This window comes from Enhydra lutris, unplaced genomic scaffold, assembly GCF_002288905.1.
Source record: "Enhydra lutris kenyoni isolate GAN:26980312 unplaced genomic scaffold, ASM228890v2 scaffoldscaffold76, whole genome shotgun sequence".
In the NCBI taxonomy this organism is placed as follows: Eukaryota; Metazoa; Chordata; class Mammalia; order Carnivora; family Mustelidae; genus Enhydra; species Enhydra lutris.
This window is the reverse complement of record NW_019154160.1, coordinates 89,487-115,785: the sequence shown is the minus strand read 5'-3', so window position 1 is coordinate 115,785 and position 26,299 is coordinate 89,487. Positions and strand designations below refer to the sequence as shown.

The 26,299-nt window shown below is 49.2% G+C and overlaps 1 protein-coding gene across 1 annotated transcript in view; it reads right to left on the bottom strand.

Moving 5' to 3' along the window:
- LOC111160478 (nidogen 1) overlaps positions 1–26,299 on the bottom strand; it is an 82,302-nt gene that overhangs the window by 8,676 nt on the left and 47,327 nt on the right. Inside the window, exons 10-15 of the mRNA XM_022523620.1 lie at positions 22,707–22,832; positions 17,686–17,835; positions 16,519–16,641; positions 7,459–7,677; positions 5,255–5,427; positions 1,075–1,201 (exon numbers count right to left, since the gene is read on the bottom strand). Of these exons, the coding sequence (XP_022379328.1) occupies positions 1,075–1,201; positions 5,255–5,427; positions 7,459–7,677; positions 16,519–16,641; positions 17,686–17,835; positions 22,707–22,832 (918 nt within the window). The remainder of the gene's footprint in view (positions 1–1,074; positions 1,202–5,254; positions 5,428–7,458; positions 7,678–16,518; positions 16,642–17,685; positions 17,836–22,706; positions 22,833–26,299) is intronic.

Here is a 26,299-nt window from a genome sequence, read left to right as displayed (position 1 = left end):
TGAAGGAGCCAAGGAAGGAAAAAAACAAAACAGAACAAAACAAAAGAAACTGCCGCACAGGCTGTTCCACAGACACAGGGACCCTTCCAGAATATCAATTTTTACAGAGATATTAAATTGGAAATTGGGAAAGCAACATTCAGCCCCAAGTTGAAAGAAATACCAAATGAGGCTCAAACATTTTGAAGGTGTGTCTTCGATTTGAGTGCTCTAGAGAGGAAGCGAGACTGATGTTATACAAGACCTATCACTGGCATGACAGCGTCTTTTGACTGAAAATACCTGCAAGTCAGCTGATGAGTTACTGATTTAGCAATATGTGACATCTGACCTTTTCAGTAAAGGGGAATTTATACAGGTCCTTGGGTCTTTATAATCTTGATAAAACATATCCACAAAAATAGTCATGACTTGTTGAAAGTAGACATTACAACAACACACAGAGTCCTTGACTTAAATCGACCTCTATAAGTTAAGGAATCGATCGAGGTTAAGTGTTGAGGGGTGGGCTGTGCCAAAGTGTTATGCGCTGTGTTATCAGTGATGCAACTAAAACTGGAAGGATACCTGTGAAAGCTCAGCCTGCTCTGCTGTACTCAGTCACAGGCGGTCTGAGCAAGTGCCATGGGGAGTAAAGGAAAAAAGGCGCCCCCACCGTGATGTCACAGGAAGTGATAACTTCTGACTTGAAAACTGTCTCGGGAAGAGACAACTATCAGAGATAATGTTTGCCAATATGCTTGTAATCCTCCCGACTTTATGACGCAGCTACCTAATGGAGCATATACCATAAGGCAGACATTCTGAGAATCAATTCTAGGCTCAACAGCCAGTTTTAATTTTATTCTTCTTAGGCTAGCAACAAATCCTAGATAAGGTGTTCACGATTTCATGATGAGTCCTTGGAGGGCTTTTTAGAGAAGGCTGGAAAGGGTGGTGTTGAGGCCAAAAACCCAGCCCCGCTCAAATCCCTATATCCTGTATGCAACCACACACCCCTTCTGCTCTTCCCCAAGAGCCACTTGGGCTGCCGGAAGCCAAACCAAGAAGAGAGAGTGGTGTTTGCTTGCCCACCTTGTCGAATGATGGTGGTTGGCTCTCCACCATGCAGACTGGCTCTCCCAATGGAAGGCTCACTGATGTCGGTCCAGTAAACCATCTTGTCCACACAGTCGAAGGCCAGTCCAATGATGACTTTATCCTGGAAGTACAGACAGCATAAGAATGGCCCACTCACTAGCATGAGTCACCAATGATGGTGGGAATCTTTCATGCGCTTACAGGCACCTGGACTTTTTTTTTTTTTTTTAAAGATTTTATTTATTTATTTGACAGACAGTGAGAGAGAGACAGGGAGGGAGAGAGTGAGCACAAGCAGGAGGTGGGGCAGAAGGAGAGGGAGAAGCAGAGTCTCCACTGAGCAGGGAGCCCAACGTGTGGCTTGATCCCAGGACCCTGGGATCATGACCTGAGCTGAAGGCAGGTGCCCAACTGACTGAGCCACCCAGGTGCCCCATGGACACCTTTTTTAATGAAGTCTCTTCAAGTCTTTTGTCTACTTAAAAATGTTTATTATTGAGGTGTAGGAGTTCTTTATGTAGTTCGGATGAAAATCTTTTGCATTATACATATGTGTGTGTGTGTGTGTGTGTGTGTGTGTGTGTGTGTGTGTGTGTGTAGGTGTATATATATTTCCACTCATTATGTAGTTTGTTTTCTCACTTTGTTTTTGTTTTATTTTCATTTTCTTAATGGCGTTCTTCAAAAACAAAAGTTTAAAATATTTATTTAGATTTATTATTGTTTCTCTTATGACTAATGCTTTTTATATATCTAAGGGATTTTTACCTACCTAAAGATCTTTTAAAAAAAAGACACAAATAGGGCACCTGGGTGGCTCAGTCGGTTAAGTGTTTGCCTTCGGCTCAGATCATGGTCTCCAGGTCCTTGAATTGAGCCCTGAAGTGGGTTCCCTGCTCATCGGGGTGTCTGCTTCCCTCTGTGCCCCCCTCCGCTGCTCATGCACTCGCTCTTTCTCTCTCTTTCTCTCTCTCTTTTGTGCACATGTGCATACACACTCTCTCTCTCTCTGAAATAAATAAATAAAATCTTTAAAAAAAAAAGACAGAAATATTGGAAAGGAAGAGGTGAAACCACTCTAAGACAATTTGATGGTTTATGTAGAAAATCCTGGGGAATCTATAAAACTATCGTAACTACCAACTGAATTCAGTCCAAGGTTGCAGGGCACAAGGTCAATATAAGATGGTATTTCTACATAGTAGCAAAAAGTAAGGAATGTTTATAATAGCACCAAAAAAATAGCACGGAAATATTTAAGAACAAATATTTTTAAATATGTAAGATACTATACTGAATATTATAAAACATCACAGACTGAAAATAAGGAGACTCAAATAAATGAAGAGAAAAATCAGTCTAATGGATTGTAAGGTTTAATATCGCTAAGATATCATTTTTTTCCTAAACAGAGTTAGAGACTCAGTGCCATCGAGATCAAAATCCCAGCAGGCTTTTTTCCCCCTTTGGTAGAAACAAGCTTACTCTAAAATATCTATGGAAATGCAAAGTGAATATATAAAGAAATCCTACCACTCTGTAACAACAAGCCAGCCAGCTACGAAATGGGCAAAGGATACGAGTAGACATTTTTCCAAAGAAGACACACGAATGGTCCATAAGTACATGAGAACAAGAGACTATCCCTCATTAGAGAAACGCAAATCAAAACCACAATGAGACCCCGCTTCACTCATATTAGGATGGCTACTATTAAAAACCAGAAGATAGTAAGTGTTGACAAGAAGGTTGAGAAATTGGAATCTTTGTACTCTGCCAACAGAAATGTAAAATGGTGCAGCTACTCAGGAAAACAGTATGGCAGTTCCTCAAAAAATTTTTTAAAAATCTGCAGAATTACCATATGATTTGGAAATTCCAGGCCTGGTTTATGGTCAAAAAGAGAGACAGCAGGGACTTGAACAGAAATGTGTACACCTGTGTTCACACCAGCATTGCTCACGACAGCCAACGGGTGGAAGTGACCCAAGTGTCCATCGATGAAGAATGCATGAACCAAGTGTGCTCAGTCTGTGCCACGAATATTATTCAGCTTAAGAAGGAAGGAAATTCGGAGCGCCTGGGTGGCTCAGTGGGTTAAACCTCTGCCTTCGGCTCAGGTCATGATCCCAGGGTCCTGGGATTGAGCCCTGCATCGGGCTCTCTGCTCAGCAGGGAGCCTGCCTCCCCCCTCTCTCTGCCTGCCTCTCTGCCTGCTTGTGATCTCTGTCTGTCAAATAAATAAATAAAATCTTTAAAAAAAAAAAAAAAGGAAAGTAAATTCCGACACCTGCCACACCATGGACGGATGGATAAATACCATAGGATTCCGAATGCATGAGGCACCGTAGAGGAGTCAAATCCATAGAGACAACAAGTAGACTCATGGCTGGTGAAGGATGGGGCTATTCTTTAACGGGGACAGTGTTTCTGTGGGATGAGGGTGGCTGGGGCCGTCGGCTGTGTCATCGCGGTGAAGCAGTGAAAACGGTAAAACTACACCAAAGACACATACATTAAAAGAACTTGGTGAACGTTGATCCCGCTGTTTCAGGGCCCTCCCCTCCACTCGTCCTACCTCAGTGTTTTGCTTTTCACAGCCTCACTTGACATTGGGGCTCTGCCTTTGTCTTGGGCGACCATGACTGTCACAGGGGCTCAACCCCCTCCTGCACCCTGAGCGCGTGCACCAGAGGACACGAAGAAAGAATGATGATTGCCCCCGAAGAGATTTATGCTTCCAAGAGGCAGCAGAAGAATACAACAATCACTTATTCATTCTGCAAACAGTCCCCACGTGCCAAGCACTGTTTTGGCTCTAGGACCCAGCAGTGGGAAACAGGCATGTCCGTGACAGAGACAGCCGTTGCTGGTCTCGGGAGCTTCCTTCCTAGTGGGAACAGATTCATCAGATACAGACATGTATGTTGTTGTATAACGTATCCAGCAGTGCTAAGGTAAAGACAAAGCAGGACAGGGAGACAGCAGTGTGGACACGGCCAGGACAGCTTCCCAGAGAGGTGCCATGCCAACAGAAGTGGGATGAGGCAAGGCACGGAACTGCACAAGTGCCGAGGAGGGTGAGGACTCCAGGCAGGGGGACGGTAAGTGCAAAGGCCCAGAGACGGGGATGTGTATGGCGTGTCTTGGACCAGACAGAAGGCTGGACGGCTGAAGCTGGTGGGGGCCAGGGCTGGACGGTGACAGGGAATGGGGTGCGAGAAGTGGCTGGGGGCCATGGGAAGAACTGGGTTTTATTCCGGGTGAAGGGAGAACCCATCAGAGGGTTTTGTGTAGAGCAGGAATATGATCGGAATAGTCCGGTCAAGGCTAATGACAACAGGTTTTGAGAAAAGCCTCTTCACTCCTTATGGGACTTGAGGGTCCCCCTCAACCCTGGCAACCCTGACCGAGTTGTGCCGGAAGCCCCCAGGTCTCAGGCCGGATTTCTTGCCGAGGGGGTGGTCAGGATAGCAGATGAAACTAAATGGCTTTTCAGAAGCGTCCAACCCCGGAGAGCCTGGTGGGGGGGGGGCTCAGTGGGTTAAGCATCTGCCTTTGGCTCATGTCATGATCCCAGGGTCCTGGGATCAAGCCCCACATTGGGCTCCCAGCTCAGCGGTGAGCCTGCTTCTCCCTCTACACCACCCCATCTGGCGTGTGCTTGTTCTCTCTCTCTTGCAAAAATAGATAAATAAAATCTTAAAAAAAAAAAAAAAAAAAAAAGCATCCAACCTCGAACAGACAAAAGTCTCCTGCTCACAAAATGCATCTTTGATGCTTTGAAAAGCTCAAAGCTGAAGGCTGTTTTTGCCTCGGGGCAGATACGAGGCTCTAGAGCTGATGTGCCAAACCTGAGCCACCGCACTAATTCGGCACGGCAAGGTGGGACCTGGGAGAGGCACCCAGATGAGACACCAACTCCTGTGACGCCCCACGCAAGGGGTCAGACGCCACGGTGGTCTCCGAAAGGCCTTCCTGCTTCTGCCTCATCCCCTCCTGGATGGGCGGGCAGCTCAAGTGGCCCCATCCAGAGATGGCAACTGGGGTCCCATGGAAATCACGAGGCCCCCAAGTCCAGGGGTCAAGGCCTGGGGCTGGTCTAACGACCCCGGGCTTGATTTTCCAGGTCCCTGAAGCCGGCTGTCGCGCAGGGCCGTTAGCCAGCACTCACTGGGGCATGCAGCAGCGTCCTGGCTTCCGTCTTCTGCAAGCTGCTTCCTTCCAGGGGGAGGCGCTCGATCTTCCCCGTCTGAGCGAAGAGTAAGTGGGTCCCAGGCGGCAGGGGGATCACAGCCGTAGGAACGGAGGGTCCTTGGTGAATCGGGGGAGCCACTGTACTCAAACCTGGGTGGCAAGAGAGGTCAGTGAGCAAGGTGTGCGTGCAGTAGGAACACACACACCAATGCACGCGCGTGGGTGCACACACGCCCAGGGTCACGCCACCTTCATGGCACCACAAACGGCACAACCACACAATGCTCACTGTACCTCTAAAAACATGAGGAGCGGAAAGACCACAGAGGGCATTTGTGAAGATGATAAGGCAAGGCCTGAGGTTCATATTAAAGGTCATGTGGAAAGGGAAAACAAAGCAAGGGCTTAGCCTTCCCTTAGGAACAGAAATACTGTAACCGCTCCTGCCCTGCTTCGGACACATGAACCAAAAGGACAGCAAGAACAGCCCCCCCAGAACCCCTGCCCCCAGGCAGTTCACACCCCAGTGGAAGGTGCTGGGCTTCCCCAGGCTGGAGGGGCTCTCAGAGCAAGCTGGCCCTGCTCACCCCTGCGGACCCAGCCCCGTGAGCAGACACACAGCCCACCCGGCCTTTCAGGAACAGAACACGGGTCAGGGGTCCGTTCTTCCCGAGAGTCAGCCTCGCCTCCTAAGTGCTGCCCCTGAAGCCGGCATGACTCCTGACTCCCCCCCAGGATGAGAGAATGTCCTGAGGAGGAACAGGCTGCCCCAGCTACAGGTTGGGGGCCCGGACGTGGGCCTTCCAGGGCTCGGGCTCTGGCTCAGGTTCTCTGACCAGAGAGCTGGACGGTCCTCACTGGGGCCGTTTCCCCTTCTTTTCCCTGCCCGCCTATCTTGCCCACTGCACCCAGTCAGTGACATGAACCAGACTGGCTGACCTCTTCTCTCTCTGGAATCCATCCCTCCTCTCCAAACTCCCTGCCAGCCTGCCGGCTGGTCATTCGCTCGCCTGTTAGGCACCTGTCGGGGCCACTTACTCCAGCTCAGCTTCTACCCGTCAGCCAGCCGCTGTATTTCTAAAACCCGAACCTGGTTGCATCAATGTCTATTCAAGACCCTCCCCAGGCTCCCGGCTGCCCTCGGGATCAAGTCCAGGCCCTCTGCTGGGCATCCAAGGCCCTCCCCCAGGTTCCCCTCCTCTCTCTGACCTCTCAGTCTGCACCTGCTGCCTGAATCAGGCCCCTCAACCCCAGCCCCCCCAGAGCTCCTGCCTTTGCCTCTGCTTGGTAACCTATTGGCTCTGCAACACCTTCCCCAACTGGCCCACCGCCCACATAAGCCTCTGGGTTTCTCGGTGAGCTCCTCTCCCTGCCCTGCCCCTGTTCACCTGTCCCACCAGGTTCTGGGGGGCCGGCGCTGTGACTTACCCCTCTGGACCCCCAGGCACTGGTCCCAGCATTGGAAGCTCAGTTAATGCTGAGCTGAATTAAGACCACTTCCTACTCACTTGGCCTCTTAGCAGCTTTGCAAAAATAGCTGGTCACTAGCTGAATTGAGAATGGAGATTCAAGGACTGATTGTGTTTGATTTTGATTACGTGCAACAATGACCATCTCCTCCATCTGAGACAGAAGCAGGATTGTAGAGCTGGGATCCATCCTAGAGAGAGGCTGAGAGGTCCCAAGCAGCACAGACCCACTGGCCTCACACTCCCCGACCCTGCTCCTGGCCCCGCACCTCCCAGGGAAGGCCTTCGGGGGGGCCCTCTTCCAAGCCTACCACAAAGCACACAGCTGGAAGGCCAGGCGGCCACTGCACGGAGTGTGCCCTGGGGGACCCACAGTACACATACCCTGTGCTACCCACGCAGGATGGCTGCAGCGGGTCCCACCAGCATTTGTACACAACAGGCGTGCAGAGAGGAAGAGAACAGGTATGGGGGAGTGGTGGGGATAGAGAGATGGAGGAGGTGGGTGCATGACCAGGGAGACAGAGAAGAGAGGTGCAGAGGGCAGAAAGGGAGGGGTCCGGGCTGGCGGAGCAGTGCAGGATTTAGGGTAGACAGAACGTGCCGCCTGTGCCCTGGGCAAGACCCCCAGGGATGCTCAAAGGCACTGGGACTCTGGTCTCTGAGGCCCTTCTCAGACCCAAGCCCAGTGCAGTGCTGCCCTCCGACTTACATGGGGGCCTCATCCCGGGCCTGGTCCTGGTGCCCTCCAGCTCCCGGCCATCACGATCCACGCACCAGCACTGGCCCGTGCTGCCGTGGCACTGGGTAGGCACGTAGTGCCCGTGCTCGTCACACTCAGGAACAAACAGGCCGGGCCGCTGTGGGACCATCACCCCCGCTGCCCTGAGGATGTGTTCTCTCTCCAGCTGGCATCGGGTTTTCTCCATTTCTGCAACAGAGACAAGCACAGGGGAGGCGGTCAGCTGGGTCGCCGGGCGGGAGCCCCATGGCAGACGCAGACCCATGAAAACTGATCGTTGGGTTTTGTGTTGTTCACTTTCTAAAATTTAAAATGTTATTTAACGGATGTCACTGTCAAGATGATATTTACATTTTCTTTTCTCTCCTATGTGATTTGTTTGCAGTTTGTAAACACTGAGGCAAAACGGACAGAACATAACATTCATTATTTCGAAGTGAGCCCTTCAGTGCCATTTAGTAGTCATGATACGACATCGAACCACTACCTCTATGGGATTCTGATCCACCGTCCTTGGCTCCAAAGGAAAGCTCACACCTAGAAGCAGCATGCTCTCCACTCCCACCTCCTCCCCGCCCCTGGCAGCCAGCAACCTGCATTCTGTCTCCATGGATTGCCTCTCCTGGACATTTCCTATAAATGTGACACGTACGGTCATGCATACGGCGCATGACCCGTTGTGCCTGGTCGCTCTCACTCAGCAGGTTTTCGGGGTTCATTCATAGTGTAGGATCCAGCAGTGTATCATTTCCTTTTATGCCTGAACAGTATTCCACAGGATGGCTAGACCACATCTTGTTTATCCATTCGTCACTTGGTGGGCATCACAGAAATTTGTTTTAAGAGACTTCGTTTCTTTGTATTTCTTTAAGAGAAATTCACCCTTTGTATCAAGCTTCTTGATTATCCACGCTGAGTCGAGATCAAAGATTTGGGAGACCAAACACCCCAGGGCACATTTTCCAAATCTGTGCTTTCCTTTCAACTTGTGTTTGGCAGGAAACATGGCCTTTTAACCGTGCAACTAGGATCCCCAGGTAAGGAAATCCTTCTCTATCTGTGGGAAATGGCCTAGAATCAACAATCCCCCAGTACGCAGAGCTGTAGCTGGTTCCACACTGGCTGGAGGGCGGCCACACCTCTGCAGTTGTGGCATGGAAGCAACCAAATTTAATACGTAAATGAATGAGAGTTCCAATAAAACTTTATTTACAAAAACAGACAGTGGGCCAGATTTGGCCTGTGGGGATGGTAGCTATCAACCTGTACTCTAGGGCATTACTAGTTATGTTAGGGAGAAATTTTATATAAATATGCTCATTCACATATGAATACGTGTTAACTAATATGATGTATTAGTAATAAGACACATTGTAACATAACAGATAATAATCTGTTTCACAGAACTTTGTGTCTGAAAAGTGTTTTCGACTCTCGGTTCCACCATTTTTGGTGTTATCTTGGGCGCGTCCGCAATGCTGGATGTGCCACACTCCTCACCGTAGGACCACGATGGCGCCAGTAACTAATCTCATGCGTTATTGTGAGGAGTAAGGGAAATATGACGGGACAACACGTACAGACGGAATTTGAAATTCCACACTCAAATGTTCATTTGTCACTGCAACATGGCCTCCATGGTGATATTGTGTGCGTGTTGCCAGCAAATATTTAAAGTACCTTCTGTCTATGCTGCCAGTTCTCACACTAGTCTGCTTCATGGGGCTGCTCCCATGATCAGAAGCAGTGAGTGAGGCCAGGAAAGTGTATGCTGAACCTGGCAAGGGAAAGAGTGGGTATGCTTTCCCTTTTGTCCTGGGGGCTAATACTAAAAAACAAACAAACAAACAACATATTTGATGTAGGAAGAGCCAAGCGAAGATACAAATAAGCCCTCTGCTTGAGAATAAGATACTGGGTTTTGTTGGCTCTTGGATGTAGAATTTGTTCCTTCCTCAGTATCTTGCACGTACACAGGGTTTGCAAGTTTCCCGTATCAACTGTCTCCATTCACACGTGTTTCATTTAATTCTCTACCAGAACAGTATGCAACAGGCAACTCCATTTTTATACCACATGAGAGAGCCAAGGCTCAGGCTGGTAAGGGGGTTCCCAGGCCACAGCACTAGGAAAGGGCTCACCGCAAGCTAGAACCTGGGTCATTGGATTCCTGGCTCAGCCCCTCTGTATCCACAAGCCCAGAGCCCAGAACAGCTCATGAACACCAGACATGTTATGTCATCGGTGATATATACAAGCGAGCTTAATGCACACACTGAAATTATCTGTGGCCCACAGACTCAGTTTCCTTCTTTTTTATAAAGATTTTATCTATTTATTAGACAGATCACAGGTAGGCAGAGAGGCAGGCAGAGAGAGAGATGAGGAAGCAGGCTCCCCGCTGAGCAGAGAGACAGATGCGGGGCTCGATCCTAGGACCCTGGGATCATGACCTGAGTGAAAGGCAGAGGCTTTAACCCACTGAGTCACCCAGGTGCCCCCAGACTCAGTTTCCTTCCACCAGCGTCTATATATGGTGCTGCCTTTCCAACTAGAGAACAGGACTGGTGTTGAGCGTGTGCTGTCAACAACACCTAACTTTTAAGGAAGTAGGGGTGACTCCATTTTATGTGGCTGACAGTTTTGTGTTGACATGGTGTTTGGCCAACACACAGAGTCTCAAGTGATCTACAATTTAAAGAGGAACTTTTAAGTTGCTGTATCTTGAACTTACAAAGAGGAGGAGAAAACTACCAATTGGGACTCAGGATATGGAATTTCAAGTGTGTTTACGGAAAGCTGCAACGTCACTGGGTTTCCTGGGATGGCTTCCCAGCCCGGCTAGCAGGAGCAGCCCCAGTGGGAGCCCCCTGCTGAGGGTCTCAGCCCTCCATGGGGAATTTTCCATTGCGGGCGGGCCGGATGGGAGGGGTAATAAAGACACATTTCCTGGCCCTTTTCCTGCCTGATAAAATGACAACTCGGGCAAGATTCTTTTTACTCATCTGCTCTGAGCAAGCAGTCAAGACCCGATATTTATCCAGGGATGAGCAGGAAGTCTGGGGTGACTTTCTCAAGGTTGGGGACAAAGAAAATGAGAGAAAAATGATAAAGAGAAATGGGGGGAAAAAGCACCTTTTAAATCTCTTCACTTGCATTTCATTTCCTGGCCTGATTAAATTTCTTTCTCCGTGTTAATCCAAAATAAGTAACTAGTGTAGTCTCTGATACACTCGGGGTGGAGGAACTCGTTTTGGGGGGGCCTTCCTTATGTATCCTCTTCCTGTCTACTCTGCCCCCACCAGGGGCCAGCTACTCCTAGGGGCTCTTTCCCGCAGATGGATTTATCTGTAATAAAAATAATCTAACACCAGAGACCACAGGAAATTTTTTTAAAGGTCTTACTCAATTTTGAGAAAAACTGCCATAGAAAATTCTCTTACATAAGGAGTTCAAGGAACTTTTTGTAAACCAAAAAATTATTCAGGCCTCATGTTCTTTGTTTATAAAACAAAGGAGATGAATTATAGAATTTCTAGAGCCCTTCCAGCTCTCACTGGGAAATTCAAGTTTTCTAACACTGGGTTTGTTTGAAGCAAAGTGCACAGGGAAACAAACGATAAGACACAAACAAAAAGTGTCCATTAAATTGTTTCTCAGTTTTCCTTAAGTTGTATTATCCTAAATGTTTTCATCTTTCCTTGAAGCCCTGCTCTCTGATCTCCTGAATTCCTTTGTGTCTAAAGATGTGTACTGTGTCTGCTGGTGCAACACGCTGGTAAGCGTGATGGGTGCCGAGCATGAAGAGACGTAATCCAACATCGGCAGGCGTGGTATGTGCCCTTAAGGACCAGGCTTTATGACTCTAGCCAGGACTTTGTAGATGCCTCTTTGATCTGCTACTAATCCAGTCTCTTACTTTCCAACACTCTAGACAATTGCATTCCCCCAGACAAGGCTGGCGGCTGTGGTAGGCAGCCTCCAAGATGGCCCCAGTCTCCTGCATCCTGGCATTCTCATATTAGGCAATTCCCTTTCACACTGTCCGAGGGTTGCCCTGTGACTAAGAGTATCACAAGTGACAGCCTTTCATTTCCCAGATGAGGTTACAAAAGACTGGCTTCCATCTTGGATGTACTCGCGCTCTCTCTCTTACCACCTGCTCTGGAGGAAGCCAGCTGCCAGATCTTGAAGTCACTGAGGCAGCCCTGTGAGAGACCCAGGCCGTGAGGACCTGCAGTTCTCAGTCCGGGGGCCTGTGAGGCACAGGGGCTTGCCAGCAACCACATGGATCCCTCAGCCCCTGGTGAACCTCAGAGAAGACCAGAGCCCCAGCAAATGTCTTGACGACAATCCAATGAGAGACCCTGAACCAAGACCACCCAGCTAAGCTGCCCCTGAGTTCCTGACCCTCAGAGCTGTGAGATAACAAGTATTTATGTCTTCAGCTCCTAACTCTGGGGATCCTTTATTACAATACAATAGATAACTACCATTAACCCTTGAGCAACACAGGTCTGAACTGTGGGTTTTGTTTTTTTTTTTTAAAGATTGATTTATTGAGAGAGAGAGATTAGGGGAGGGACTGGAAGAGAGAGAAAATGCACGAGTGGTGGAGAGGGGCAGAGGGAAAGGGAAAATCTCAAGCAGACTCAGCTAAACGTGGAGAACGACGCAGGGATCGACCCTGCGACCTTGAGATCATGACCTGACCTGAAACCAAGAGTCGGACGCTTAACCAACTGAGTCATGCTGGCACCCTGAACTGTGGATTTTTTTTTTTTTACTATATTTTCTCTTCTTTATGATTTTCTTAATAACATTTTCTTTCCTCTAGCTCACTTTATAGCTGGAATACAGTATATAAGACATATATAACATACCAACTATGTGTTCATTGACTGTTTATGTTATTAGTAAGGCTTCTGGTCAACAGTAGGCTATGAGTAGTGAAGTTTTGGGGCAGTCAAAAGTTATACACAGATTTTCAACTGTTCATGTCTGCAGGGTGGGGGGGGCACGAGTCAGTGCCCCTAACCCCACATTGTTCAAGAGTCAACTGTAATATGGTGGCCCTCAAACTTCCTGCCCATGACCCACAGAAATACACTTCACTCAGCAACTCCACCCACACACACACCCCCACCCCCACCCCCACACTTATGCACATGCACACATACTCATCCACACATAGAGACGAGCATCATTTCACCAAACGGCACTTTTTCCTACTATGCACACTCTACCTACTCGGTTGTTTTCCTGATTGTTTTCTGTTCTATTCCGTTGAAAAGGAAAGATGATAGCAGTCTGCTGAACTGATGTTCACACACGGGTTGTGGGCAAGAGTGCAGAGGCGCAGGGGGGACAAATCCGAGTTTCTTGTCTTGCTTGTCATCGGGTGACACTGCTGTAGCCGTGACCTTAACTGGCTGACTCACCCTCAAAGCCAGTTTAGTTTGATTTTTTAAAAACTTGTCCCCACTGTATACAGTAGGACCAAGCTAAGTGCTGACTGTTTGATTCCCTGTACCTCACTGTGCTTGGCAATAGGAGTTGGGATGACACACATATTATTTTTCTCTCTGTTAATATTTCACAGAATATTTTAGTCAAAGTTTAGAAAAATATGATGAAAACCTGTGTTCATTTTCCAGCTGAAAAAAAAATTAGAACTACAAAGGCGGGGTGCCTGGGTGGCTCAGTGGGTTAAAGCCTCTGCCTTTGGCTCAGGTCATGATCCCAGGGTCCTGGGATCGAGCCCCGCATTGGGCTCTCTGCTCAACAGGGAGCCTGCTTCCTCCTCTCTCTCTGCCTGCCTCTCTGCCTACTTGTGATCTCTGTCACATAAATAAAATCTTAAAAAAAAAAAAAAAAAGAAAAGAAAAGAAAAAAGAAGAAAAAAAAGAAATACAAAGGCAGCCCCTGTGTAGCCCTCCTCGGTCCCAACCTCCTCTCTCTCACTGCGTAGGCAACCTTGAGCCCCGATTTTTGTTTTTCATTCCTATATATGCATTTTGTAGCTTTCTTACATATGTATACACACATGGCTTTATTTTCATAGTGTTATATTTTACATAAACGGCATCATGCTGTATATATCCTTCTGTCACTTTTTTCCTGCTTACCATGTTTTTGAGAATTACCCATTGATTCTGGCTCACTTATTTTAACTGCTGTACATTATTTCATTGTAGTAATTGTACCAAAACTCACTGGTCCAGCCCTCCTGTTGACAATCATTTGGTTTGCTGTTGTCGTTGTTACCAGCGATACTCAACGAACACTCACGTACGTTTCTAGCGCACTCCTCTCTTGACGACATAACTAGATGCTGAATTTCTTGAAAGAATGGGATTGAGTCCATCAGCAATCCTAGCAGATAGCTCTGATTGGTTTTGTCCTTGTCCCATCTTCCTATCCCAGCCTGCAGGTCTGAATTTGTTTCTGTTTCGTTAACAGAGCCTTAGGGAAGGGGCAAGGAGTGAGGTTAAAAATAAAAAACAAAAACCAAAAAATGAAACATCTGCTGCTTCTTGAACCGGCGATATGAAGCAAGCCTAAGGAAATAATGAGCGTTAGTCATTTTTAGTAGCTGCTGGAATGTTTGACTGAGATTATCACAAATTCTTCTGTACATAACCTGCTTATCAGAATCTATGGGCAGCGAGATGGTTTTTACCCACAACTTCAAGAATAAAAGATTGGCTCTGCCTCGGTTCATCCTGGCTGGGGGTTGGGAAACATTTCCTGTCAAGGGCCGAGTGGCAGAGATTTTAGGCTTTGTATGCCTCATAGTCTTGGCCACAACTACTGAACTCAGCCTGTGTCAAATGAAAGAAGCCATTGGCTCTACATAAGCTAACGAGCATGGCTGTTCTCCAATAAAACTTCATTTACAAAAACAGGAGCTGGGCCAATTTTGACGTGCAAATGACAGGACGCAGATCCTTGTTCTAATCAGAAGAAAACAATGTAGATGAGAAACGTACAGTATTATATGTTCAAATTTTAACCTTAAATTTATTATTTTTCTTTTTGATGGGCGACTATCCTAAAAACTGGTCACACCTAGCCCTGTTGAGAGGGTGGAAAATAAATACTTTCCTACACTTCTAGTAGGAGGGGAGACTGGTGACGGGGAGCACCGTCATGGGCCACGTCCTCCACTGGATATTGGGGACATAGGAATAAAACGCATATGCAGGGCGCCTGGGTGGCTCCGTGGGTTAACCCTTTGCCTTTGGCTCAGGTCATGATCTCAGGGTCCTGGGACTGAGCCCTGCACTGGGCTCTCAGCTCAGCAGGGAGCCTGCCTCCCCGCTTTCTCTGCCTGCCTCTCTGCCTACTTGTGATCTCTGTCAAATAAATAAATAAAATCTTTAAAAAAAAAAAAAGTAAAACGCATATGCAGCCTACACTCACAGGCTAGTGTAGATAGGCACTGAAATAGTTACTAATTGCTTAACAAGGTGGTGGTAAAATGGATATTTTGTTGAAACATTATATAATTGTGCATATACAGGACATAGTTACAGTGGCATAAATACGTCTGGCAGTAACAGCGGCAATAATTACAAATAAGTAACCACATGACTCCAGGCTGAGGCGTCCGGCATATTCTTGATCTCATGACAGAACAGCGTGTGGTTCCGGGGACTGAATCCAGGCTGGAGTCCATCCGACAGAACTGGGTTTGGGTCTTGGTTCCAGCACTTACTACCAGTGGGAACTTGATTACACCTTTATCTTTTTCAGCATCAGGATCCTCGGTGTAAATGGAGATTGTAACTGTGTTCATTTTAAAAAGACGATTATGAGGCACCATCGGTTAAGCATCGGATTCTTGATTTCGGGTCCATCGTGATCTCAGGGTCATGAGCTCGAGCCTCTCGTCAGGCTCCGGCTGGGCGTGGAGTCTGCTTGGGATTCTCTCTCTCCTTTGCCCCTTCCCTCGCCCCTCCCCCAGTTGCCCTCCCTCGGAAAAAGAAGATCACGAACATCACGAGAAACTGTACAGGTGAGGCACCTACACAAACGGCCGTCAATTACAGGTATTCGTTCGGCAGCACCTGCGGAGGCCTCCTACCTTCCCAGACCAGCTCCAGATAGGGACCTAGGACTATCGTTATCTTTACTGTCTAATGAGACGCCACACAAGCCTCGGGTCACCAGCTCACTTCAGAAACCACAGTCAGGTGTCATAGGTAGCCATGTGGACAGTTCTGTTAGGGTCATTAGCCAGCATCTTCCCCCAGTGGTGGCCCTTTGCCCCTGCTCCCCACCGAGCTCTATTCCCTACGACTCCCAGGAAGCTGGGATGGCTTAATTTTATGTGTGAACTTGGCTGGACCGCAGGGTAGAGATATGCTAGATATCTGGTCAAACACTGTAGGTCTTTCCGTGAGGACATTTTGGATGAGATCACCCTTTAACTTCATGGACTGAGGAAAGCAGATGGGCCTCATCTAATCAGTGGAAGGCTAGACTAGAACACAAAGGCTGGCCCTTCCCTGAGTAAGAGAGAATCCATCCTTCCCAACGATCAATGACCTGGGACACCAGCTTTTCTCTGCCTTCACACTCAGATGGAAACATGGGCTGTCCTGGGCCTCCAGTTCGCTAACTGCAGATCTTGGACTCGCAAGGCTTTATAATTGGGAAAACCAATTCCTTATAATCTCTTTATAACACACATGTGCATGCACACACACACATCCTATTAGCTCTGTTTCTCTGGAGAACCCTGACTAGTACAGAGCATTTTTAACCTGAACTGCTTGCTCAAGTTACAAGGATGCCCAGACTCGAGGTCACCAGTATAGTTATGTTCTACGTGGTACCCGCTAGCGTTGTGCAGTGCACAACCGGTTGTACGCTGCAGCTGTGCTCTCGTCTCCCACCTTAACATCCCTTAAGACTCTCCATACAGACTCCAACTTCCCTACCTTAGCGCTTCTCCCAGGGCCATGTGCTCAGTAGCAGAAACATGGCAAGGACTACCAGTTCCAAGTGTCTCCAATACCTTACCTCCGGGCACACAATGGAAGCCATCTCCATGATAACCAGGTTTGCATTGGCACTTGAAGGAGCCTGGAGTGTTGTAGCAGAAGGCGTCGGGGTGACATCGGGTTGACTGACACTCATCCACATCTGCAAAACAGCCACCAAGCCCAGGGGACAGTGAAATTTCTTCTGGAATTCATCGTTGACACAGTAATTTAAACCACTTGCTCAACTCTGGGGGACTCTGTTTCTGATCTGGGAATAGCGATTTAAAATTTACAAAACGTGACTCATCAAAACACAAGCTCTCTAAATTCTATCCAGTGTATTTATAAATGTGTTTCGCTCCAACGCTAGTGTTTTCATGGAAAATCAAGCATGAAAAATGAAAATAGAGAAGTTTCATTTGCATTATAAAATGAGTCTGCTCATCACAAGAGAGGGTTTCAAAAACCTCGGAGAGTTTGGAGACATCATTAAGGGTGGAGAGAAAAACCTCAGAGATAAGAGAAAATTCATGTGTTCAGTAATGAAAAGAAAGTATCTCAGAATTTATAATCTTAGAAAAGCTTGGACTTTTCAGGAATACTGTTGGCTGTGCTTTTAAGCAATTTTGCAAATCAAGGGGTGGAGGTAATTTTCTCATAGTTCTCTTTCCTGAAATAATCTTTAAGAACATCTTGGGAGCCAATGAAGGACTGACCGCAGGTCTAAAAGAATTCTGGGTAATCATTTTGACTTTGACTGTAGTCATTTATTCAGTAAGGAGACTGGGCTTGTTTCAGAGCAGAAGGTGAGAGCGGGCCAGGTGAATTATATATACACATTTATATATTTATATATCTCTTACTAAACAAAAAGCCGGACCTCAAGCCCCATGTATCCAAGAGTTGTTTGCCTTTTCCCCAAAGAAAATCTCCTCAGTTCCTAGTAGACAACAGGAGTCTAATTGTTGCCTGAGTGAGCAAGTCACGTAGAACCAAGTAGTAGGGGAAGGATAAGCGTTTTCTCCAATGACAACAGCCCCCAAAGGAAAACGTAGGGTTCACACTACGCAGAGAGACAAAACGCAGCCCATATACTCAACAGAGTTGAAAGAGTAATTTTCTTAATTTCAGGGTGAGCCGGTAATTGGCAGATGGGATTTCTCTTTCAGGTTCCATGGAAAGAAAAATCAGAGCAAGCACGTACCTTGGCAGGCTCGGCCGTCCCCAGAGAAGCCCGGCAGACAGGAACAGGTGTAGGAGGACCCTCCCATGTAGACACACTGAGCCCGCTGGGGTATGTCGCAGTCGTGGAGGCCAGTCTCGCAGTAGTTGATAGGGCGCCGGTCCACAACAGCTTCAAACAAAAGGTTGACACACAGTGTTTGGAGAGAGGCCCCAAGCGGTCACGGTAGCCTTCTAAGCAAGTTCCCTCTACATCAGTGGTTTAGTCCACTGAGGGGACTGTGCCTAGACCCCGGACCTCCAGACATCCTGTCAGGCTTCCTCCTCTGCCCCCCAGTGGGTTAGTACCCCTGGATTTTCTGTTTTCTGCCACCTGCCTCCAATCAGTCTTCAGAGACAGACACCACGGCTGTTCATCCCACCTGGTACTCAACCTTGGCAAAACCCCAGGGCTCTGTCTCAGGCCACGCTCTATACTGGCTCCCTCAAACCCAACTTTCCGTTCACCGAGACATGGAGGTGGGCATGTGTGGGTGTATGTACACACTTGCTGCAGCAACACTGCTGGGGCACCTGGAGCCGAGGACCTGAGACTTCTGCATGGTGGCTTGACCCCTGGCCCACCAGGCAGGTCGAGCACTGACTACAAACGCTGAAGGCATTTCTCGTGACGGAAGGAGAAGTAAATGTTTCCAGGGCGGTGAGATAGGTGTAGAGATATTGTGGGTTCTGGGGTGTAAGCATCCCCGAGTGTCTACCAGGTACACACGTGTCCGCCACATGGCTTTGAATACGTCACTTCTCAGAGTCTCACATTCTTCCTCTGTGGGGAGGCTGGTGGATGAGCTGTCCTTCTTTACAGGGTCCCAAAGATAGAACCCACAGAACGAGGGCTTGGGAAGCGGGTGAGTGACCAAGGGGGTGGCCGGTAATAACTTCTTGTGCTCTTGCCTCAAGATGGAAGTCAAGGGCTGAGGTCTCGGGGTACTTTCAGTGGCGGGTGCAGGTTCTCTGGGGTTCCCAAGGCACCATTTAGCTTCTGGTTTTAAAGCTCTAAGACCCACGACAGAATTCTGTCCCTCAGAACTGATGTTCCTTTCCTTCCCTTCAAGGAGGCCCTTGGTGTCTGGACTATCCCAAGCAAAGAGGGCTTCTCTTCCTTCTCCTCCTCACTGAGTCTTTCCAAGACTGATTCCAGTTTTTCTTGTCCATGAGAGAGAGAGAGAGCTCTAAGCACTGTCAGGGGACAGGTCAAGGAGAGGGTATTCCTCAAGGCTCCAAATTTCTGGAAAACAGTCACCCAGATGATACCTAACAAGTCCAAGAACACACTCGGCTTCCTTGGGCCCTTCTGTCTTCCCTCCCGTCCCCTCATCTCTAAGGCTCTTCTCTTCTCTAGGGTCCCCCTCCTCCCCCACAACTCCTTCAGCTTAGCTGCCCGACTTTCAACAAATGAGGGTCCCTCAAAGGTCGGGAAAGTGCCCGCAGACAAAACCACCAGGAAACGAGTCTCACTCAGCTTTCTTTTCTCTATCTCTTCCAACACATATTTATGTCATATTTATGTCACCTCATAGGTGGCCATTTTACAAGTGACATTTGCTCACAGCTTCATTTGCTCCACCCTAATTAACAGAGACCCTCCGTACGGGACAAGCACAGGTAGGTCTCGACATTCCCTCCTGGCCATTGTTGTCACACACGCATTTCTATAATCCTCAAATCATTTCTAGAAAAAGGCAATTTAGAACTGCATTTTTTTACATCACTTTTTTTTTTAACGGAAGACCACTTTTCCATGCCAAAGCCATTTGCTTCTTAAAGAAGTTTTAAAAGCCAGCCCCACCATTCCAAACTGTTTAGTTCGACCTGTTTCATTTTCAGAAATACGTGAGGCATTTTTTAGGGAGGTTTCATGTCAGTTAAGAGGGAAAATCTCTTCTACATTTCTTGACAACGAGCACACAGCCCACAGCCCTGGCAGTGCGTCTCAGTTCTCACACAATTGGAATTTCTAGATGGTTTTGCTGACAACATTCATTCAGAGAGGGGTCAGGACAGTCACAGAGGACAGCGGCTGCCCCGAGAACCTAAGCCACTGGAGGGGACACTGGGGCACCCCGCTGTGCTCTCCTCAAAGGTTTCTGACCTTGCTGAGCTGGCAATTTCTCTACAACTCTGATCCCACCCCTTCCACAAACGGGAAACGACATGCTGGGAGGAAGGGGGTACATTCCGGAAAGGAGAGAAAACCAGGCTCAAATGAGAATTAAAATTTAACTAGAATCCCGGGCAGACTGTAAGTGGGGTTGTGCTTTCCTAGCACTGCCTTTTCTGAAGAGAAGCATGGAAAAGGACCCTTCCCTGACCTGGAAGGAGCATAGCGGGCTGCTGGTCCTGAGCCGCTTCCGCCCCCCTGGCAGCATTCCCCCAGAACCACCTGCAGGCTGGTTGGGCTGGAAATGAGGTGACGGGAGAGAAGGGGGAGATGCCAAGAAGGAAGGAGAACCAAGGGTAAGAAGTCACAGGTTAGAAAGAGGGAAAGGTGTACAGGGTGTAAAGAGCTCTAAGGAAGGTGGTTTCCCTAGTTACTTTTAAGTTCTGAACATAAGGTCACAAAAGTGAGTGTTTTACATTAATTTTTCCCAACAATACGATAGGCAGGGAAGGGAGAACACTGGGTGAAGCAAGCCCTCTTCCTGGCATGTGGGATGGGCAGGTACATGGTGTTGTGCACTGCACAAAGACACCCACTTGAGGGGGTCAGTGGAACCTCAAATCTCCCCACGTTCCACACATAGAGCCGCGTATCCTAGGGCTATGGCCATGCAGAGGGGGGTTGTCTGTGTCTTCACAAAAAGGTGATTTATGGACTGTTTTCATACTTTGCACATTCTAACTAACTGTAAAAGCTGGCATGCAGTGGAAAAGAGAAAGGTTGCAGGTTTACAGAAAATGCCAAACACGGAAGTCCACAAGGCAGTTCCCCACGGGAAACCGAACCTCACGGAAAGAGGCACGCAGCCCCTGCACGAGCCCCAGCTCTTCACCGTTGGCGACCACTGCACCGGCCTCCTCGGCTGTCCCAACTCTCTTCTCTCCCTTCCCTGCTGAGACCTGGGATAAATCTTTCCAACCCGGGCTTTCCGTGCAGCATACAGTTGTGACGGAGAATTTCGGCAGAGGTGACCCAGCGACAAGACAGAGTGACTGGCTGTAACGCGTTTAGGCCGAGGCGGTTTTCCCCGTGAGCCGCCTCGCCACGCTGTGGCTCTCAAAGGAGCTGGGCAATGGGGGCTGGCGGCTGGGCTTGCGGGCAATGGGGACTCAGGAGGCCTCATGAGGCCCGGACCCGGTGGCACGGCTTCAGGTGACTGTCACATGTGTTCCCGAGCAGTGGGATCCCCGGTTCAGACAAAATCTCACCCAGAATGTGACATGCAGGGAAATGAAAGGCTGGAGGTCGTGGCGGGGGACAGATGGGCCCCGGCTCCTATGGCTCCTCCCCGGCAGCTCCCAAGGGACCTCCGAGGGCTCTAGGCAACCCCGTGAGCCCACGATCCAGCCCGAGGAAATGAAGTCCAGACACGTGAGGTGTCCTCCTCAAACTCCAACGCCTCGGAGCAGACATCTGCCCCCCCCCTGCCCTGCGGTGAGTGCACTCGGCAGGGGGACGTCGCGCCTCCCAGCCACCGACCCTGGAGCCGCATTCTCCCACCCGCCAGGGCTGAGTCCAGACGTAAAGGAAACGGGGCTGTCATGAAAAATAAACGTTCAAGTCGCCTCCATCTCCAAAAAGCAGGGAAGGAAGTTGGGCCAAATACACAGAAATGGTTGTTCTCTACCGAGAGAGAAAAAAGTAACCTTAGCAGAGCCAGGATCTGCACTCCGTGCAAGGGGACCGGCTTCCCAAAATGTGCAGATGTTTGGGTCACGTTCAAAACCCGAGAATGGGCTGTTCCCTTCCGCCCTTGGGCCGTCACCGCATCCTGGGACCTCAGCAGCCCTGCCTGAGTGTCAGGGCGGAGGGAAAGGAGCACGCCTGGCTCCAGCGAGCAGCCAAGCAGCAGGAAGGGGGCGGCTCCGTGATGCGACACAAGAAGAATCTGTTTTAAAACTGGGGGGTGCCTGGGTGGCTCAGTGGGTTGGGCTGCTGCCTTCGGCTCGGGTCATGATCTCGGCGTCCTGGGATCGAGCCCCACATCGGGCTCTCTGCTCAGCAGGGAGCCTGCTTCCTCCTCTCTCTCTGCCTGCCTCTCTGCCTGCTTGAGGTCTCTCTCTGTCAGGTAGATGAATGAAATCTTTAAAAAAAAAAAAAAAAAAAAAACTGGGACCACAAGGCACCTGGGTGGCTCAGTCGATTAAGCCTCTGCCTTCCACTCAGGTCATGGTCCCAGGGTCATGAGATCGAGCCCCACATCGGGCTCTCTGCTTGGCGGGGCGCTTCCTCCCCGCCCCCCGCCCAGCCTCTCTGCCTACTTGTCTATCAAATAAATAAATAAAATCTTTAAAAAATAAATAAATAAAATTGGGAGGACAAGTTGAGCTTGGAGGCCCATTCAGCACGCTGCCTGCCGGACCCAGACATCTCCAAGAATCTTTGAACTTAAACTTCTTGGCCCCCGCCAGGTCCAAGTGTGGCAGCAGGAAAAAAGTGGAAACGTCTGAATAGTCTGGCCCTTGGGGCTGGCCCACGAGCACCAGTTCCCACAGCACCGGCCTGGAGCACGGTGAGCCCCACGAAGAGCTTCTCCTCACCTCCTCTGACAGGGCCAAGAAGTTCTGCTAAGGCTCGTGGCTTATTCTAGCACTGCTTCTACCTTAGGTGTGGGACCCTCGGGTAGGTGGAGGGAAGGGACGAAGTCTGGTTTGTCTTGGTAAACGGCTTCCCCGAACAACAAAAGGCGGGGCCCCCACGTTAGCCAGATGATGACTGGGCGGCGCCTGCACTCAGACTGCGGGCAACACAGCCCGCGAGCACGAGCGGTGTGACAAGTCATCCTAAGAACTTACCTGATTTGACAAGTCGCCCGCAGAACTTACCCACACAGGCTCCCGCCTCTGAGAACCGATAGCCGTCCACACACTCGCAGCGGAAGGTTCCAGGCTGATTATTGCAGATGGCGTGGCTCCCACACACCGAGGGCTGTTCTGAACATTCATCAATATCTACAACAAATTTTTTAAAAAATCCACACTTTAAAAAAAAAACACTTCAAATATGGGTAAATACAATGAAATAGTATTTTGGCCTGCACATGGATCAATTCTAAGACAAACTCTTTTATGGTCCAAAAGTTACATGAATACGATTTTTTTCCCTATTTATTTATTTTTATTTCATCATCAGGAAGAGAGCAGAGGGAGAGAGAACCTCAAGCAGACGCAAAGCTCAGTCTCACGACCCTCAGATCGTAAGCTGACCTGAAACGAAGGGTCGGACGCTTCACTGAGCTACCCGGGCTTTCTTCCTGCGTGTCACTTTCGAGAGTGACCCCAAGGCCCTCCTACGTAACCATGTGCTTCCCCTGCGGGTCCCGGAGGCAGCCGCTGAGTCGGGGGCTCACTAACACCAGGCTGGCCCGCGCTCGTCGGAAAGCCGGGTGCGCGCACGTCGGGAAGCCGGGTGCGCGCACGTCGGGAAGCCGGGTGCGCACACGTCAGAAAGCTGGGTGCGCACGCGTCCAGACTGTGAACACAGCTCCTGAGGCCACAGAGCGTACTTAAATGCGCTACTCAAAAATATTACCTTGCCCCATTACAGGTACAAAGCGAAGCTGAACAATGTCAGGCCTAATTGTGAATTTATGAATGTTGTCTAGAGCTTAATGCACTAAAAGGAAGCTTGTCAGTGAACCGGCAGGGGGATGATGTCCTCTCATGACAACAAACACCAAAGCTATCACAAAAAACCATATGCTTTGGAGCTGGACATAGCTAGGCTCCAATCTGCCTCCTTTAGTTACCAGCTTGCGTGGTCTTGGGCAAGCTACTAACTACTCAGCCTTAGTTTCCCCGTTGGCAAGTGAAGCACAGTATGACTGACCTTGAGGGGTTCTGAGGACTACAGGAGTTGGATGTAAGCCAGAGGAACGCCTAGTATGCTCAAGAAACGTAGCTATTATTATAATTTTCAGGGGTTCATCCTATAGCCGTGGGGATGGATTGGGCCGATCTAGGGACATGGCCCTCAGATGGCCACCAGACATCAGGGTCCAATCTGCAGCTAACCCCACAGCAAGGCTGGTTGGTCCAGACGAGAAGCTGAGCTAACTTGTCATCGCCCTGATTACCTGTCCACTAATGGACTGAAATAAACACAATCACACGAGGTTCTTCCTATGCCAGCCTCATCCTCCGAGTATGCTGAGTATGAGTATTCTAGAAATGCTGGCATTTCTAGAACCTTGAGACATGGGGACGTCATTTCATGGTGGGCTGAGATCATACAAGTCCCCTCCTCTTCTCACCCTCCTCCAACGCCTTCAGGGAACTTTCACACTTGGAAGACAAAGCCTCATGCGTCTATCTCCAACGGCCAGCCTCGCCCGTCTCTTCCCTGGTGAGACATATAACCTGCTGGCCTATCGGACCACATTGCCCAAGAGAGGCACTTCTGCCACATCTGCCCCAGAGCCTGACCTCTACCCGTGCAAACACCCAAACCAAATGGTATTCAGCTTTTTAAATATGTATCGCCAATGTCACGTTCCTGTGCAATGTTTAAGATACGAGATCTCACACCAGAGGACCGCTCCAGGCACAGGTGGGAGGTCACAGCACACAGCCCCTCCCTTTGGGGGCTTCGCGGCCCTTTCCACGAACTGGAGCTGGCGTGCGGCTGTGGGATACTCAGCACGGCCCCATCCGCCAGCTGCTGCTCCGACAACACAGGAAGAAAAAAAAAATCGGTCCAGTTTCCATGGTCTCTGTGCCCTGACTCTCAGAGGACACTCCCTGCACAGATGTCTGCACGCCCTGTTCAGACTGTAGGGCTCCGGAGCTTGGACTCCACTGCCAAAGCCCAAGAGCCCAGAGCAAGAATTTTCAGTCAAAGGGACAGAGCGAAATAACCCAGGGAAGTGTTCCAAGTTCCAGTCCTCCCCCCACGGTTTGTGGACAGGGATGCTGCTTGGGTGATTAGGAGGGTGAGCACTCCCTTAGCCTCTACCTACTGCTGCCCAGTAGGACCTGCGGGCCCGTGGGATGAGGAAGGGGATGGTCCCCTGGCATGCGAAGGTCCTTCTCTCTCTATACACCCAAGCAGGTGACACCTTTTCTGTAGGGCAAGACTCTAGGAGTTTCGTCCTTATAGTGAAATTCTTCCGAATGTCTAATCTAAAACCTCCCTTCTATAAACCAAGGGTGGGACTTTAAACCTTCCTTTAGTCGAAACAGTAAACTGGTGCTAACTGCCCCCTCATAAAATATCACAAAATCTCCTTCAAGTTTGTTGTTTTTCTCTCTGGGAAGAGATCTCCTTGCACATAGATCAGTCTCTAGCCCAACAGGAAAGTCCTGGATAATTTGTGTAATTATTGCTTCCTAACTTTTTTCAGAGTGGCTACTTTTCATGTATTTTCAGCAAATCTAAATTTGCCCCTTTTCTGAGGGCCAGGCTCTCTGAGGAGAAGAGTCTCATGACTGATTTGTTACGTGCCTGTGTGTGCCCAACATTACCCGAAGAGGTCATCCAAAACCATCTCTACAGACTCCCCGCTGAGGAATGTATGGGAGTCATCCTGCCAGGCAGCAGAACTCTGCGATTCGTCTGGAAACCTTCTCCAAGCTATGCTGGAGGGACACCATGCAACGTGTCGCCAACACCGGGCTTGCTGGGGATGTCATCTATCATCACATCAGTGTTACACAAACTGAGTTACAAAGGCTCATTCTCATTCTCTTCTAAGTCACTTTCCAGGTCAAAATAACACACGACGTGATTTGCCTAATGCAATTTCCTACCAACAGCCTCACGTCTCGATGCATTAACACTCCGAGGCATGTTCTAGTGACCCCGAACAAAACAGTAGCCTGACCGGGAATATACTCACATTCCATCATGCTAATCCCCCAGAATAAGGACTAACCAGAGAACAAAAGCAAGTCCACACACGACCACCTGTCTTCCTGAGCGAGCACAGCGAGAGTTCTCTGTGACAGCAACAGAGTAGGGAAGGTATGGCCGGGTCGTGCGCTGGGAGGTGAAGCAAGCATTCCCACTACGGTCCGCTCAGGTGCCGGGAGTGGACGAATCAGCCGGAGGTCATGGCTCAGCAGCAGTGGGTTGGGGTGTCTCCATGCTTTACTCACATATGTTCGTCTTACGAAGTCGAGGTAGGGCCATGTAAAGACCAAGAAGGTATACGCTTCCAGCAGAGAAGTGAGGGAGCCCCCTCACTGCATGGTGTCCAAAACCATCTTCCTGGCCCTGGGAGGGCTCTGCCCCCCACTCCCCAGCTACCATGCTGCTTCAAACTGGCCTGAGCCAGCTCAGCCATGTAGGACTGTTGGGCCATGTGGGGGAAATTCTGGAACACTCTGATGATTAGAGGCACGTAGGAACTCTGTCCCCTTCCCAATCGTCTGTTACAAGGAAGGAGAGCTTTGGACTGGATTCTACCACCTGTACAAAG